Raw genomic sequence first — 17,149 nt, 5'->3', positions numbered from 1 at the left:
TCAGGGAAGATATATCAAAGGTGACTCTTGAATTAGGTCTCAAATGACAAGTGTGAGCTTGATGGGAACAAGAGGCTGAGTTGGGCATTCTGTGCTGATTGACTCCCAGACAACTGCAGGAAGATATCACCATTCCAAGTGTAAATTAATATAATTGGGCAAAACTAGGATAGGGTGATTCTGCAGATGGTTATTGAAATGAAGACTGAACAGAAACAGACCAGAATTTCTGAAGGAGCTTGCATATAAAGACTTCCTATCCATCTTAGAAGACTCAAGATAGTCATTTTAATAAAATGTAAACAATATTCATATTCTAAACAGATTTATATTATATTGCTGTCAAACTAGACCAATGTTAAGAATGGACTAAAATTTGGCAAAAGAGAAGGCATGGAATTCATTTTGAAGGCTATCATAGTATTTTTTAAGTGGATGAAAGTAAAATGGGGGATGGTAAAGGATAAATGGATATAAATGTTATGTACAGAGAAAATATACTGGTTTCATTATCACAGGGTAGGAATGAGAAAAAGAAAACAAAAACAGGACAAGTTCAGTTATGTGGTAGATTTTGGTGTCATCCATTGAAACAAACAAAAAGTAAAAATTCAATAGGACCTCAGGAAAAGTTTGTGAAGCTAGCAGGTAAGAATAATTCAGTTTTGTTAGAATAAATTTGAAGCATGTGTGGCAAGAGGCTAGTGTTATATTGGGTTCCACAGAGAGTTGTCAAAAGGGAACCTATTCCTACTCAAGAAAATTTGGAAGGATGCTTAATGGAACAAGGAGACAGAGAAAACATTTCTTTAAAAAAAAATAAAAATAAAACTAGCAACAACCAAAAAGAGCACATGGCATGTTATAAGGAGAGTGAAAGAGCTGTAGTGCTCAGAGCTTAAGTACCAAGTAGATAGAATGTGCTTTAGGGAACATAAGAGGCAGAGTATACCAGGGACTGGAGAAGATGAGGCATTCTACTAAGAACCCTAAAGACTGATTACTTAGCAACATGATGGCCACCCAATCCCACTTACTTTAGGCACTAAACATGAAATATATATTTTTCACTTAGCACATCGGATGTCAAAGTTACTTCAAAATTCACATGGCCCCTAACCTATCCTGTTCCACTAATACAATTACATTTCATAGTTTTCTCTGACAAACATAATAAAAGAATGAAATTCCCTAATCACCTACAGTGATCACAGGAGCCTTTCCACTCTGAAATCATCTTCCTTCCATTTCAGGAAAGATAACAATGAAGAGAATTGCTTTACATATCCTCATTCTGTGATTTATATATCATTCTATTTATATTAGGTTACTAGTCTTTATATACCTCCTTCAGTGTCCTTGCTCTTCATGTCACAGTCTTCCCCTGGCTTCCTTTAACATCACTTGAACAATACTTGTCATCACATTGGCATTTGTGCACACTTATTTTCTTGTTCCTTCATACCTTTCCTCAGATCTTTCCATATCTTCAGAGACTTCATCCTGCCCAAGTATGCCAAGCCCTCCCTCTTAGATCACTTTCTTCTACTGCTTCATTTTAAAGACTCCTCTCACTTAGGATACTCATAATCCATCTTCCATAAATGGGTCTATTGGATGTAGACTCAAGCACCCTGCTCTCAAGTGGCTACTCTTCTAGAGTCAGAGGAAGTCTGAAGACAGATGTCATTCATTACCTCTATCACTTTGGACACATTACTAAACTTCTTTGGGCACACACACACACACAAAAAAAACCTAGAAACTCCATTGCCTTGCTTCAGAGATCACTCAAGAAAATGTATCTAAAGTGCTTGGCACAGAGTCTGAGACCTTTGAGCTTAAGTGAAGAAAGCCTAAGACTTTTGGGAGATATTTTGGACTTAAATGAGGCAAAATGTTAATGGAGGTGCTGAAGTAGTGACAATCTTAAGCATATCAGCCAAATACAACAGTGACCAAAGGAGGTGTGACCTGGGGTACCTGAGTTATCATTCATAAAGATATTACTCCTTAAGGCTTCTCTTGAGAATTCCTTTATTTGGCACATAATATTGTTAAGTGTGTAGGATATATGTGACAATAAGATAGAAGATGTACTCAAATCACCATGAATATTATCATCATCATTTTAACATTATTGTTAGTTAGATAGTAATTTTTCATAGAACAGAGAGTTCAGTACATGGGTTCCCATCATGTGTACTCTCTACACCTAAAGAGGAGTTTACTATCCCAGGGATCTTCTGAGCAGCCTTTGAGGATGACTCTGCTCATTTTGAGAAAATGATACTCTGTACCTCTGACCTCTCCTTAAACTGCAAATTCACATGAGCAATGGCCAGTCTTACCTCTTGACTTGCTCTTCTACTTCCTGGATTCTTCAACTACATTAGATACTAATCTCCTGCCCAGTTTTTCCCACTTCAGAAGCCTTCCTTTAGGCACACCTGAGGCCTCAAGTGTAAACAGCCACCATTCACCCTGCTACAGATTTGCTGGGCTCCAGTCTGCCAGACCTGCGGACCTGTGGCAAGTAGACCAAGATGCTGAATATGGACATAAGAGAAGAATAAAAAACGTAATGGATCCTGAGGGAGACAGTTCTTCAAGGAAGCTTGGATGCCCTGGGTAAGGCATCCGTTTCTCCTTCAGCAACTCCAGAGCTAAGATAACGTGCTTACTCTCAACATCTTTGACTCTGTCCAGCTGAGTGCTTTATCAGCACTACACTCCTGGGCTTTGACTACTCCAAGCTACAAGCCCCCTCTTCACTAGCCATCCTCTCAGGGCCAATTTTGTTTTCTTAATGCAACCTTCAGAGAGGATAAATGTCACTGGAGTTTTGCTCCTGCTCTGAGATAGGAGATGATTGTGCCAAATTCCCAGACTGGGAATCCAGATTTGGCAACAATTGAGTTGTGCCCTTGGAATCATCTGACAGAGAAAAACAATGGGCTTGGTCAGAATAATGTACTAGACAAAGCCTGTGCTCTGAATAACCAGAGACAGTAGTTACAAGATGTTGAATGGTGGGAAAATTACAGTAGTCCCCCCTTACTCATGGTTTCACTTCCTGTGTCTTCAGTTACCCAAGATCAACTGTGGTTTGGAAGCAAATGATCATCTTTCTGACATATCATCAGAAGGTCAGTGCAGACTAATGCTGCCTAGCCCTATGTCATAATGCCTACATCAGTCACCTAACTCAATCTCTTGATGTAGGCATTTTATCATCTCACATCGTCACAAGAATAGTGCATACAGAGCAATAAGATATTTAGAGAAAGAGGAGGCCACATTCATATAATTTTATTACAGTGTATTGTAATTGTTCTATTTTATTATTCATTACTTTTGTTAATCTCTTTTTGGACCTGATTATAAATTAAAATTTATCATATGTATGCATGTATAAGAAAAGAAAAACACAGTAGGTATGGGATTTGGTACTATCTGTGGTTTCAAGAATGCACTGGGGTCTTGGAACGTATGCTCATAGATAAGAGGGATACTATAATCAGAATTTTTAGGTCTTGTTTTTGCAACTATACAATATGATTAATGAAACCCATTTTGTTGAGCCACTGTAAAAAATGCAAAAGCTTCTGTGTAGAGTATAAATTTATTATAAACAATAAAAAGCTATGAGATCCATATATGGTAAGCTCATAATACTTAATGCTTTTACCAGTGATCTGATAGAAGGGTAGACATTCTATTCTCTTCATCCAGCAAAATGTTCTATTTATTCTGGTCCAGAAATCTGCCTCTGAGCAATCCAGTAATTGTGTGTACATGTATATAGACACATACTCCATGATCCTACTGGATTTTTATGAAAATACATAATCAATATTAAATTTAGTCAAGTATTTTGCTACATGAGTCTGCATTAACAAATGATTTTCTCCTCTTTGTGTGTTTAATTTAAGCATCAAAATTGTTTTATATGCAAAAATCACACAGTGATTTATATACATCTAATATATATAAGTGAATATAATATATATGTATTATAGTGAATATGGTACATATGTAATACAGTGTATAGAAGAACTAATATTTACAATGTTCATTAAAACATTAAGCTAAAAACATAAGAATTTCCTTGATCTGATTTTAAAAACAGTAATAAATCTGATGTGAAGTTTCTGGTGTTTCAAGTGAGGAGCTCAGAGTAACCACTCTGTCATAAAAATGAGGAAAAAACTGAACAGACTGAAAATCAACATCTCTTCTTGGATCCATGAGAAAGGAAAGGACACAGGGCAAATTACCAGCCCCAAGAGTGGAGAGTCAAACAAGAAATATAAGGAGCCACAGCTTACAGAGTAGAGGCTCATTGGCAAGATGGCTACAAGAACTACCACTAAGGTAGGAAAATCTGAACTAAATTAACAGGTTGTTGGAGGCTCAGCATCGATAAGTCTGAGAGTTAAAAAACCTAGGGGGACCCAACAATGGCAGGGTGAGAAGATATTGTGATATTTACCTCCAGTAGCTTTTCACAGGCCCCACAGTATACATCTGAAAAAAATCACCTCATGCTCCTAGCATGGAGATGGGGAAAGGAACCATTTTGAAATGTGCCATGGCATTCTGTTCCTTTTAACAAGGCCTCAAGACAAACTAGTTAACCAAAGCCTAACCTGGTAGGGTATTAGCACCTAACTGACCTTAGGAAAAATAAATACCCAACTCCAGCCCCCTGTAGCCTTCCATGTGGGAGAAGGATATACCCAACTATAGTTCACTCTAGCGGTTCTATTTCATCCAAGAAAGAAGAATTAAAACAAAACAAAGCAAAGCAAAACAAAACAGAAGTGAGAAACACTTATGAAGTTCAAATTTCAGGAGCATAGGCTCATTGAAAGACTGAAACTATAGGGTGCTTATCTTCCCCCATACTTTACCAGACATTAAGAAAGCCCTATTTAAAGCAGTTCCTTTTATCTGGTACATTATGTCCAGCTATTGGAGTCAGGCAGTGGGAGGAAGCATACTAAAATGCTAAAAATACAATTTCAAGAGACAAAGCAAGCATCAGAGCTAGGCTTGACAGAGATGGTAGAATTATTAGACCAGGAATTTAACATCTCTATGATTAATATGCTAAAGCCTCTAATGAGTAAAGTAGACAGCATGTGAGAACAGAAGGAATATCTAACCAGAGAAATTCAAATACTAAGAAAGAACCAAAAGGAAAAGCTAGAGATCAAAAGCACTGGGATGGGAAAAGAGAATGCCTTGAAGACTTTTTGAGTACATCAGACATGGTTGAGACTAAGCTATGAAACTACTAGAAGATAATATAAGAGGAAAAAGTACATGACCTGGGCTACGGCAATGACTTTTTAGATATGACATAAAAATCCCAATCCATGAAGGAAATTATTGATAAGTTGGACTTTATTGAAATGAAAAGTTCTTCTCTATGAAAGATAGCGTCCAGAGAATGAGAAGACAAGCCACAGACCAAGAAAATATTTGCAAAGACGCATCTGGAAAAGGACAGTTGTCCAAAACACACAAAGAACTCTTAAAATACAACAATAAAAAAACAAGCAATGCAATTAAAAATGGGACAAAGACCTTAACAGACACCTTGCCAAGTAAGATATACAGGTGGCAAATAAGTATATGTAACATGCTCTACATCATAGGTAAACAGTGAAATTAAAATTAAAATAGTGATGAGACTACAAATCTATTAGAAGGGCAAATACCTGGAATGCCGACAATACCAAATGCTACCAAGGATATGAAGCAATAGGAACCCTCATTCACTGCCCTTGGGAATGCAAAGTGATACAACCACTTTAGAAGACATTTTGGCAGTCTCTTACCATACAATCCAACCCATCACGCTCTCTGGTATTTACCCAAAGTTCAATATTATGTCCACACTAAAACCTGCACACAGATATTTACAGCAATTTTATTAACTGCCAAAACTTTGAAGCCAACCAGGATGTCCTTCCTTAGGTGAATGGACAAATATTCTATGGTAAGTACAGACAATTGACAATCAGTATTTAAAAGAAATCAATCATATAGAAAATTAATAATATAGAAAAGATAAATAAATAATATAGAAAATTAATCTTATAGAAAATTTAATAATGTAAGAAAGTGATAATTAATAATTAAATAAAATTAATAATATAGAAAAAACTTCATTTCATGTCCCTGAGCCCAGAGATTTTCTGGTTCAGTATTTCCATAAAATAAATCTCACATCTTCTGCCAGTGTAGATAAGTTACTCCAAATTCCACAGGCAAAACCTAACATTTATTTTTTTAACCCAAATAACAGGGGGGGAAACTAGGGGCTGACTTTTTATGAAATGACCATTTGAATTAGATAGTTGGCCAAATGTCATTTAAATTTTTTGACACATACAACCTCAATATGCAATTCCTAGTCTCAATTTAGTCAGGTGAGAACCTCCACAACATTTTTTGTCTGTGCTTCTACTCAACACTTAGGAGAACAGGAATAAGAACTATTTCCCTTCTCCCAGGCTCACATACTGAGTTTGGCTTCCTACTTAAGACTTTAGGGCCAAAAATCATCACTACGTCCTCTTATTTTATTCCACCTGCCTGCAAAAGGATGTCTCTGAGAATTTTAATTCATCTTTGTCACAGGTTTTCTGGGAGAATCCCAGGATTCTCTAAGAAAGCAGACTTTGAGGTAAAGTTTAGTGTGCAACATGTATCAGATGGAAATTCATCGGGATAAAGTATCAAGAAGGAAAGGGATGGAAGTAGGATTGCCAGAAGGAGAAATTCAGCTGTGAGTTGGGTCTGATGCCAGCTTTGTTCAATACCACAGTGAGTCCTGGAAGTAAAGTTGTTCAGGCGAATTCTTTTGCATTGGGCCATACGAGTCAGGCCTTTCTGTCTTCTATTGCTGTGGTTGGATAGGTCATATCTGCAGTGTAGACAATGTTTGAAGGGGCTGAAAGTCCCAGGCTCTCTACTGACAGCACTGCCAGCAGCTGCAGCTACAAAGTGGGATCTGGGCAGTTCATGTTCATGTCTGTTACAACCCATTTCAGAGTCCTTTCTCTCTCTTTCTTTTTTAAGTTTATTTATTTTGAGAGAGACAGACAGACAGAGAAGCAGAGAGAAAAGGGAGAGAGAGAATCCCAAGCAGGCTCTGTACTGTCCATGCAGAGCCTGATGCAGGGCTCAAATGCACAAACCGTGAGATGATAATCTGAGCTGAGATCAAGAGTCAGACACTTAACTGAGTGAGTCACCCAGACTCCCCCATAGCCATTTCTCTTTGAGGTGATGTGAAAGAGTTTGGGCAAGTCTCAAGTTTCTCCTGGAGATGGGAGTATATTACTAACACACCGTCTTTCTAGTCTTTGTTTTTCTTCATGCTACCTCCTCTTCCTGGGGTACCTTGCCTAGTGGTGTGTTGGTAAATGCTTAGCAACCAAATCTCTAGGGAAATTTTTAAAAGCCCTGGTGTATAGTGATTGTCTATTTCCGTTGTGTAAATATTCCCATCATAACCAATTTCAAACTCTCAGTGCTATACAGAACATGGATTTGGAACAAGATGTTGTACAATTGGCTGTCAAAAACCAGAGAAGCTAACTTCAGCATATCACTTTATTTCATACTTAGTCCAGCTGGCAAGACTGAATTTGAACCACAAGGCACAGCTAAAGGGTCAATTACTTCAGTCCAATCTTTAATAGCAATATTGCACTATTTATTTATTTCAATGATAGCAGCTGTTAACAACTAATTGTTTACATATACACCTCCACTATTAAACATTAATTCTTTAACATTTAGATCATGCATTCTGTATTTTATATATCAACAGTATTGAAAGCAACAACTGCCACAAGAGGTATTTCATGTTTCTCAGTGTATTTTTCTTTGATGAGTGAATAGCAATATCATTTTACACTTACAACTATTTTATGAGTACTCATGCTAGATGGGGAGACCAACCCCAGAGTGACGTGTTAGTGTAGCAGTGACCCCATGCTCAAAAAGTGTTCACACAACCGAGAAGAAAGTGAGAATGCATTAAACCTAAAATATCACCAAGGAAAGCATATATGTAAATCCTATTAGTGAAGAAGAAAAATAAGTAATGGGTTATTGACAATAATGAAACTGAGAAAGACAATGCTATTGAAAATCCACACAGACATGGAAAACAAGAGGAGAAAATCTTATTAAAAGATAAGGATGGTTTCTTTGCACAAGTTCCAACCCACTCACTGATTGAGACATGAAATTCTGTGCTATTGAACAGGGGATCACATCTGTGTAGATATTTAGACTCTCAGGCTTTCTAGAGCAATTCCCATGTCCCTGTCTGCTTCAGTATTTGCTGATACATAGAAGAAACAGATAGATCTATCTGATGACAGATATGGCCAGGAGAGAAAAAATACATTACTGCCCAATGATGAGATGAAAACTTTAGTCTATAGTCAACAGCAACAGTAGCAGTCCAAAGTCTGGTCAAAAACTCAAGCTCCAAACTTGCTTCAAGAAGTCAGCAATCTTTTAATAAATAAATATGAAACTTGGCATGAAAAACACAATATGGGCAGATGAGAGACAGAGATTGATTTCTTGTTCATAAACATGAGAAACTATATAAGCAGTTGTATTTCATAAAGAACGTTATTGCTATTAATGCCACTCATACTAATAATTTAATAATATTAACAAAATTATATAGTTTTCAAAAGAATCTTTTTTACACACATTGTCTCATATAAGTCTCATAATTATTTTGGGGATAGAAAAGAACATATTTATCTCAATTTGGCTATGAAAACCTGAATCTCATAAGGGTTGAAGATTAACTGAGGTCACATAGCTAGGAAGTGAAAGAATTATAGATTTAACCAGATGATCATGCTCCAAATATTTTACTCTATCTCCTATTTAGATAGGTGCCTCAACATTTTTAAGTAGGAAAACTTGAGGATAGAGGTTATTTAATGCCCCCTCCACAGTCCAAACTTGCGGAGAATTCTTAGACGAATCTGCTTTGTCCTGATACTGTAGACAATAGGGTTAAGCACTGGGGGGCAAAGCAGGTAAATATCGGCCATGATGATGTGAACTCTAGGAGACAGATGTTTCCCAAAACGATGGACCATTGACACTCCAATAACTGGCACAAAGAAAATGAGCACGACGCAGATATGTGATACGCATGTGTTGAGTGCCTTCAGTCGCTCTTCATGAGATGCAATGCCCAGCACAGCATTCAGAATCAGGACGTAAGAAAGAAGTATGCAGACTGAATCCACACCAAGTGTGGTGATAACTACACACAGGCCATAGACACTACTGATCCTGGCATCTGAACAGGATAATTTCAGAACATCTTGGTGTAAACAGAAGGCATGGGAAAGGGCGTTGACATGGCAGTAGTGATAATGTCTCAGTAGCAAAGGTGTAGGAAGTACAACTCCCATGCTTCTTACTAAGCAGGCCAAACCAATCCTGCCTATTACACTGTTGTTAAGGATGGTGGTATAGTGCAGTGGACGACAGATAGCAACAAAACGGTCAAAGGCCATGGCCAATAACACTGAAGACTCTAGGAATGTGAATGTGTGGATGAAAAAGAGCTGAGCATAGCAAGCACTTGCCTGGATCTCCGGAGCATCCAGCCATAGCACAGCAAGCATGGTGGGAAGTGTGGACATGGACATACCTAGGTCAGTCAGTGCCAAGATGGAAAGGAAGTAGTACATGGGCTGATGGAGTGATGACTCTATCCAAATGACAGAGAGGATGGTAACATTACCAATAAATGCTACCAAGTATGCAAGACAGAATGGGACTGAGAACCAGGAATGGACACACTCCAATCCAGGAAATCCCCTCAGAATAAATATAGGCTCCATGGTGTTATTGTTATTCCAGACCACCATGGTGACCCGTGGCATACAGTGAAGAGTCTTTTTCTGCTATCCTTTTTTATACCTCAAAGTTATCCCTTGTGAACATAAGCAGCGCAACCTGTATACAATGTATCTTTCCTCTAACTTTACAGAGAAAGGAAGGCGGTACCTCTTGTGGTTCCTACATAAGAAACAGTTCCCAGTAGCAAAGAGCACTAAATTTCAGAACAAAAGTGTGTACCATACAAATCTGGTCGTCTCTGACAAGAACTCTGATGAATTTGCACCAAGGACACTAAAAATGAAAGCAGCAAAAGAGGAAATAAAGAAATCTTTACCAAACATCATAAAAATGAAAGTAGAGAAAAGTCAGAGTAAATGTTTATGGATTTGCCTAAACTTTTTATCAGTGATGTTCTTAAGTTAATCATTTGTTGTGTTTAGGCTATCTCTTAATTCAGAGCAACTGAATTGTACCCAGGGACTCAAAATTATTTCCTTTCATATTTATTTTTATTCAATGCTTTATAATATTTAAAAATTGAGCATATCTAATATTTTAATAATAAAAAATTAATATCACATTGTATAAAAAGGGAAAATGAAAAAGAGTAAAGTCCATAATCCTAGCACACTTGCATATCTTTTAGCTCTTTAATATAGCAATTCTTCCTTAATCTAAACTTCTCACAGTAATGGGGAAAATAAATATTATGATCAATATATCACAATGGTCACAATGTAACTATTAAAGCTCTTCCTGCATGTCATTCCACAAAATAAAATTTAAACCATATATTTAAATCAGACATCTGTAATAATGGGTAATATCTACTTCATTTCTGTATATCATTTCTTGCTTGCTTTTCTCAAAATGATACTTATAATCACATTTTTTAAAATATTCAACCTGGGGAACTTGAGTGGCCCAGTTGGTTAAGTGTCCAACTCTTGATCTCCGCTCTGGTCATGATCTCATGGTTCATGGGTTCAAGCCCTGTACCAGGCTTCACACTGACAGTGTGGAGACTGCTTATGACTCTCTCTCTCTCTCTCTCTCTCTCTCTCTCTCTCTCTCTCTCTCAAAAAAAAGAAATAAACATTAAAAAAATAAATTATTAAAAAGATTTTCAACCTAAATATTAGTTTTTCCAGTTTTATCACCCATTTGTACCTACCTTCATGAATCCATAGCAATCCCAGCAATCCATGAATCCTTAGCATCCACTGTCAGTGCCTTTTAGAAACAACCAATTTCTTTTTCATTTTTCAAAATAGAATTCTAATGTCTGGTTTTACTCTCCCTGAGCAATCTTCACTGTAATTGCCTCTGCTGATACTGGCCTTGGTATCCTGGGTTGATGGCATTGGGCACAGCTAAGCCCTATGGGATTCCTTGCCCCTTTAGTTCTCTGGGTCCTTATTTTAAGGCTGTCTAATGCAATTGACTGTCTCTGAGAGAATTCTTCACCTACCCTGCTTTTTAAAGCCAGACATCTCTGCTGTAATGTCTCAGCATCTCCCTCATCCTTCCTTAGAGACACATAGTCTCTGAACTCTTAAAAGTCCAACACAGATTTCAGCCCTGGCCTGAAGTCAAGATCTGTCCAAATGTAGCCCCAGATTGATCATTGGCTCCATCTGTCCAGCATTGACCTTTTATTGTCTCTATTTTATTTCATTAAGAAAAAACTTTTTTTTTTTTTAATTTTCCCCTCTTGACCGATTCTGATCTCCATTTTATAGTGTGAACGCTGAGAGTTCACAGGGGGACCAATCTGTCATTCCCAAGAAGACTTTAGCTTAGAATCCACAGCTGAGAAACAGAAGGAAATACTAAACCATCCTCTCCATGTAATAAGACAGATTTGTCATTTTCTCCTTTTCCCCCAAGTCCGGGCACCCCAGCATCTAGGAGTGGGGTGCCTGCCTAGTCCTCTTCTCCAGCCCCAAGCAGTCCAAGCTGAGCTTTCACTGGGGCCCTTCTCCTCGCCAATACAGGCTACTCTCCCTGCTCTGTATCCACCAGGCAGAATCCCAGCCCCATGAATTTCTTTTTCTTTACCTTCAAGCAACATGTTTCTCTCTAGTCTTCAAATTCTACTGAAGTCCCAGGTGACTTTCTCTTTTTCTTCTCCATCACTCAGTCACCTTTGTTCTAATTTCTGTTCTAAAGCTCAGCTCATGGAAACACTCCCGACATTAACATTAAAGGATGTAGTGCATGTGGGCCTGCTCACACACAAAGAGATTGCACTGCAGCCGAAAAAGAAAAGCAGTTTACTTTACCCCATGCCAGGAAATTAGCCTATGCTTTATCTTTCAACCTTGATATAAATCACATTTTCTTTAATTCTCAGAGAAGTTACAGAAAATAAAGTGGCTCTCTGGTCTCTAGACATGTCTTTCTCCCTGACCTGAACCTTCTAAATTCAGACTGCAATGGTTAGAAAATCAGTTGTGAGGCCATGCGTGGATTTAAAGCTGGGACAGGCAGGAGGATCCCTATTTGTGATCTTTCTTGTCCTCACATGAGGGCGTCTGTCATATCTTTCACTTTTTCTCATCCTTTTATGGTTGCCCTTTCTCTGTTCATTTTCTTATGACTCCACATCATTAGCAAGATTCTCTGGGGCTCTTGATTTATTTTAACATGATGTAATCATTGCTAATTGAACAGAAATGGTCAGAAGAGGCTGAGACTGATGTCAAGACATTTCAAGGGCTGGCATAAAAAGACTCTCATCACAGGCTCACATATTCCAAGTAATTAAGGGAGAGCCCCTGAGGGTAAGAACACCGTTTTATCTCTGTGGTCTTACCCGCAGTCCACAAAAACTGCCTTCTGCCCACTGACTAGACTATCTTAAAATTGTTGGAAAAAGACATTATGATATTACCACGGTTATATGTGCCACATATTTCAAATTGTTTACTTCTAAAGAAAATGACACCTACTTTCCCCTCCTGCATAAACTGTGCGTTGTCCTAATGGTTTTACTCTTTTTAGCTTTTGTATAGTAACATACACTGTGCCCAAATGTACCCACTGTTTATTTGTAATTAAAAAATTGAAACTTACCTGAAATGTACACATAAGGCAATACATCAATATGAATATTTAATCATGCAACCGGTAGCCAGTTTCCCAAAGTATCCAGTTTCATTGGGTCTTTCTCTGCCTAAACTTTCCTACATTGAAAGTAAAGTCATATCCTCTGTTTCTATCTCTGTGGCTATCTCTCTTTCCGCCGTTTAATTTACTTTCAAAACATTTTTATTCTGTCTAATCTGCTCCCTGCTGCCATTTTCTGCTATTTTGTTTCACCTAAATTTGTGCCCTTTCACCATGTAACTTTCTAATTTTTTTTCCAGTGCTTTCATTGCCTCTGTCTTCTCGTTTCTCTGCTTTTAGTTCTGGCTGTCTTCAGTTCATCCCCCACCTGAGAAGAGCTCCCGTCTCTATCTGAAGGTGACACGTGTACTGATTACAGATGCCACAGTTTTGATAGTCCATGAATATCCAGGAACTCAGGTCCTGAAAACCTTTGATTCCATGAATAGTGAGGCTTGAATACTTCCACCTCTCTATAAATACTTCTGGTTTCTCCTAGGATAGAAAGCTAGGGCTTGGTAGCAGAGTCTGATGGGTCCCTGGAGATGAAATTAGTATAATCAATTTTTAGGCACAGCTGTGCCGAGAGCATATGATTATGATTCTGGAAATTGTCCGAATGGGTCCCTACCTCTATACACTGTTCCCAGTCCTTTTCTTCAATTGTTAACAGTTTCTCTTTCGGAATGAGCATAAGAATGAATGCATGATAACTATTCTAACTTAGAAGAATACTGAAACTGCAGTTTCATTAGAGGTGTCCATAAAGAACTGTGGTAATTAAATCCAGAGAGACCCCTCTGTTACAAGGTATTTATAGCTTCTCACTGAACAGGATATTCATCAATTATGTACTTAATGATCACAGCAAGGTTCAAGTCTCCATACTTACTTCTGTAAAGGCAAAAATCATTATCTGGATCATCACTACTTCCACCATGCTTAGTCTGGAGCATGGCTTCCCAGTACATTCCTTTTCTTAGCTAATACCTTGGCTATCTACCTGTCTGCATTTATTTGTAAATGTTATAGGCAGCTTATCAATTTCCACTGAGATATATGTTGTGACTTTCATTGTGAGTATATCAAATCTGCAGATCAATTTTGGGAGAATTAAAAGTTTTAGGTTACGAGGTCTTCCAATCCAAGAACACAGACCTCAGTTAATTAAGATCTTTATTTTTTCTCAATATTGTTTTAAACTTTTAAAATAAGAGCTATTGGGGTGCCTGGGTGGCTCAGTTGGTTGAGCATCCAACTTTGGCTCAGGTCATGATCTCACAGTTTGTGGGTCCGAGCCCTACATTGGGCTCTGTGCTGACAGCTAGCTCAGGGCCTGGAGCCTGTCTTCAGATTCTGTGTCTTCCTCTCTCTCTGACCCTCCCCTGCTTGTGCTGTCTCTCTCTCTCTCAAAAATAAATAAAACATTAAAAATTTTTAAATAAAATAAGAGCTATTATATATCTTACATTTATTCCTAAATATTTGATATTAATTTATACTAATATGAATAGCATTTATAAATTAAAATAAAACTTTTTCTAAATCCTCAATACTGATATATAAAGATCAATTTATTTTCGTTCTTTTGCCTAAGAAACTGCTAAGCTTATTTTTATTTATAATAAGTAATCTGTAATAATTTTTAGGGCTTATTTTGTACCAATTAAACCATCATAAGTGATAAGTGATTTTGAATTTTTATATCTATTATTATATTTATAGATGTTTTTGCTGGTCTCAGTCTATTATTGGAGGAGGCTCATGGGCCTGGGGTTCTTCTTTTATTGGGGTCAAGGGTAAGGCCTAGCATTTCATGAGCTCACTCTTTATTGGTGAATTTAAAACATAAAGGAAGGGAAGCAAAAATAATATAAAAACAGGATGGGGACTAAACATAAGAGACTCTTAAATATGGAGAACAAACAGAAGGTTACAGGAGGGGGTGTGGGGGGATGGGCTAAATGGGAAAGGGGCATTAAGGAATCTACTCTTGAAATTGTTGCACTATATGCTAACCAGCTTGGATATAAATTTAAAAAATAAATAAGAAATTTGGGGAAAAAATTAAAAAATAAAATAAAACACAAGAGCTGGAATTTATGGAGAAGGAAGACAAAAAAGCATGTGGGCCACATGGTCAGTCATCTAAGGAGCCTCAGAGGGAGTGAGCTGGTTTGGGTGGTCTGACTCTTCACGTGGCTGTGTGGCTTGCAGTGTGTTTCCTGAGGCGGCCATCTCCAAAGTGGATGCCAGTTTGAAGTGGAGGCGGGGACAAAGCTTCAGGTGTCAGTCTTTTGCATTACAGAAAGTTCTAGAAACCAACTGTCTGGGCTTACAAGACAACTGATTTATTGCACTGGTTATGACCTCTGTTGCAGTTTTGAGCAGAAGTAATGAAAGTGATGATATTTTCCCTTAGTTGCTCTCACAGATAACATTCTCTACACTTCATCATTCATGTGTGTTTGCCAGGAGTCTTTTTGTAACTACCTTTATCAGAGAACATGTTACTTTCTATTGTTCATTTGGTTAAATGTTTTTGCAAGAAGAAATGCTGAATTTCATAAATTATTTTCTGTGTCTGTTAAGATTTATGATTTTTATTATTCATATTATTTTCCTTCATTGTCCTATTAATGCAATTAATTATACTGATTGATTTTTTAATTTTTATTTTGGGGGGCAGCAGGGGGACAGAGAATCCAAAGCAGGGTCTGTGCTGACAGCAGAGAGCTTACCGTGGGGCTCAAACTCACAAACCATGACCAGAGCCAAAGTCAGAGGCTGAACTGTCTAAGCCACCCAGGTGCCCCTATATATTGATGGATTTTTAAATATCAACTTTACATTTCTGGAATAAACCCAAATTGGACATGTTACTTTATTTTCTCATTTATTTTTTAATGCTTATTTATTTATTTTTGAAAGAGATTGAGAGAGAGTGTGTGTGATCATGTGAGCAAGTAGGTAGGGAAAGGGCAGAGAGAGAGAGAAAGAATCCCAAGCAGCCTCCAGGCAGCACAGAGCCTAAGGTCTGGAATTCACAAACCATGTGATCATGACCTGAGCCAAAATCAAGAGTTGGATACTGAACCAACTGAACCACCCAGATGCCCCTATCTTCCCTTATCTGTTGCCAGGTTTAATTTGTAAGTATTTTGTTTAGGATTTTTACATCTATGTTCATCAGTGAAAGTGCCCTGAAATTCTCCTTACTTATAATATTTTTGTCATGGTTTTCTATACGATTATGCAGAGTTTGAAAACAATTAGGAAATGTTTTTCCAGCTGGAATATTTCACATATGGTTAGTATGACTGATTTATTAAATGGCTATCTAGGGGTAGTTTTTAAGTATGGTTTCATTAGAACAGTTAAAGGACACTCAGATTTTCTTCTTTGTCAGTTTTGAAACTATTTGTGAAGAAATGTAATTATAGATTATCTTTTTAAACATTTGTAGGGCTACTTGAATTTTCTATTTCTCCCTTTGCCTATATGTATAAGCTATGTTTATCTAAGAATGTATATTTTAGGTATACATTTTGATATTTACTTACTAAAAGTTACTCATTACACATCTTTATGATTTTTCAAGTGTTTAAGACTCAACATATAGCCTTTTTTTCATTACTGATGTTGGTTTTATATACATTCACTCTTTAATACTTTCTAGTCATACATCAGATAAATAATTTTATTGATCTTTCAAATTAATTTCATTGATAATTTCAAAAGTCAGTTATCAGAGGTTAGGTCCTCCATAAGTAAATGTTAAGATATAAAGTGTAGGCACCAAGGGAAGACCATCCCAAAATTTATCACTTTGGCATACTGATTATTTTAAATAAAAGTTACTTGGGAAACAACCTGTGCAAAAAGAATTCACTGACTATCCCCTGCCTTTGTCCCTGGAAAGCAGGAAATAAATCCTCCATGCGAAGGGTACCAAATAAAGAGATATCCTCATCACCAGAGACAGGAAATTTATAGCTGAGAAGGCTGGATAAACAACCCTGTTACTTTTTATTAATTTACTACTTCAGCCAAATTCTGTTTAGAATTCTTTGCTAATTGAAGCTCCCAAACATAAGTTTTCTTTGTCCTGTCAATTCCTCATACA

At 37.3% G+C, this 17,149-nt stretch overlaps 1 protein-coding gene across 1 annotated transcript; it reads right to left on the bottom strand.

Moving 5' to 3' along the window:
- Positions 1-8,990: 8,990 nt before the first annotated feature.
- LOC115272555 (olfactory receptor 51L1) lies at positions 8,991-9,938 on the bottom strand. The gene has a single exon (XM_029915595.1). It carries the CDS (start codon positions 9,936-9,938, stop codon positions 8,991-8,993), a length of 948 nt encoding a protein of 315 aa, XP_029771455.1.
- Positions 9,939-17,149: the final 7,211 nt, after the last annotated feature.

The sequence above is a fragment of the Suricata suricatta genome, chromosome 11 (assembly GCF_006229205.1).
Source record: "Suricata suricatta isolate VVHF042 chromosome 11, meerkat_22Aug2017_6uvM2_HiC, whole genome shotgun sequence".
NCBI classification, from domain to species: Eukaryota; Metazoa; Chordata; class Mammalia; order Carnivora; family Herpestidae; genus Suricata; species Suricata suricatta.
This window is presented reverse-complemented; position numbering and strand designations above follow the sequence as displayed.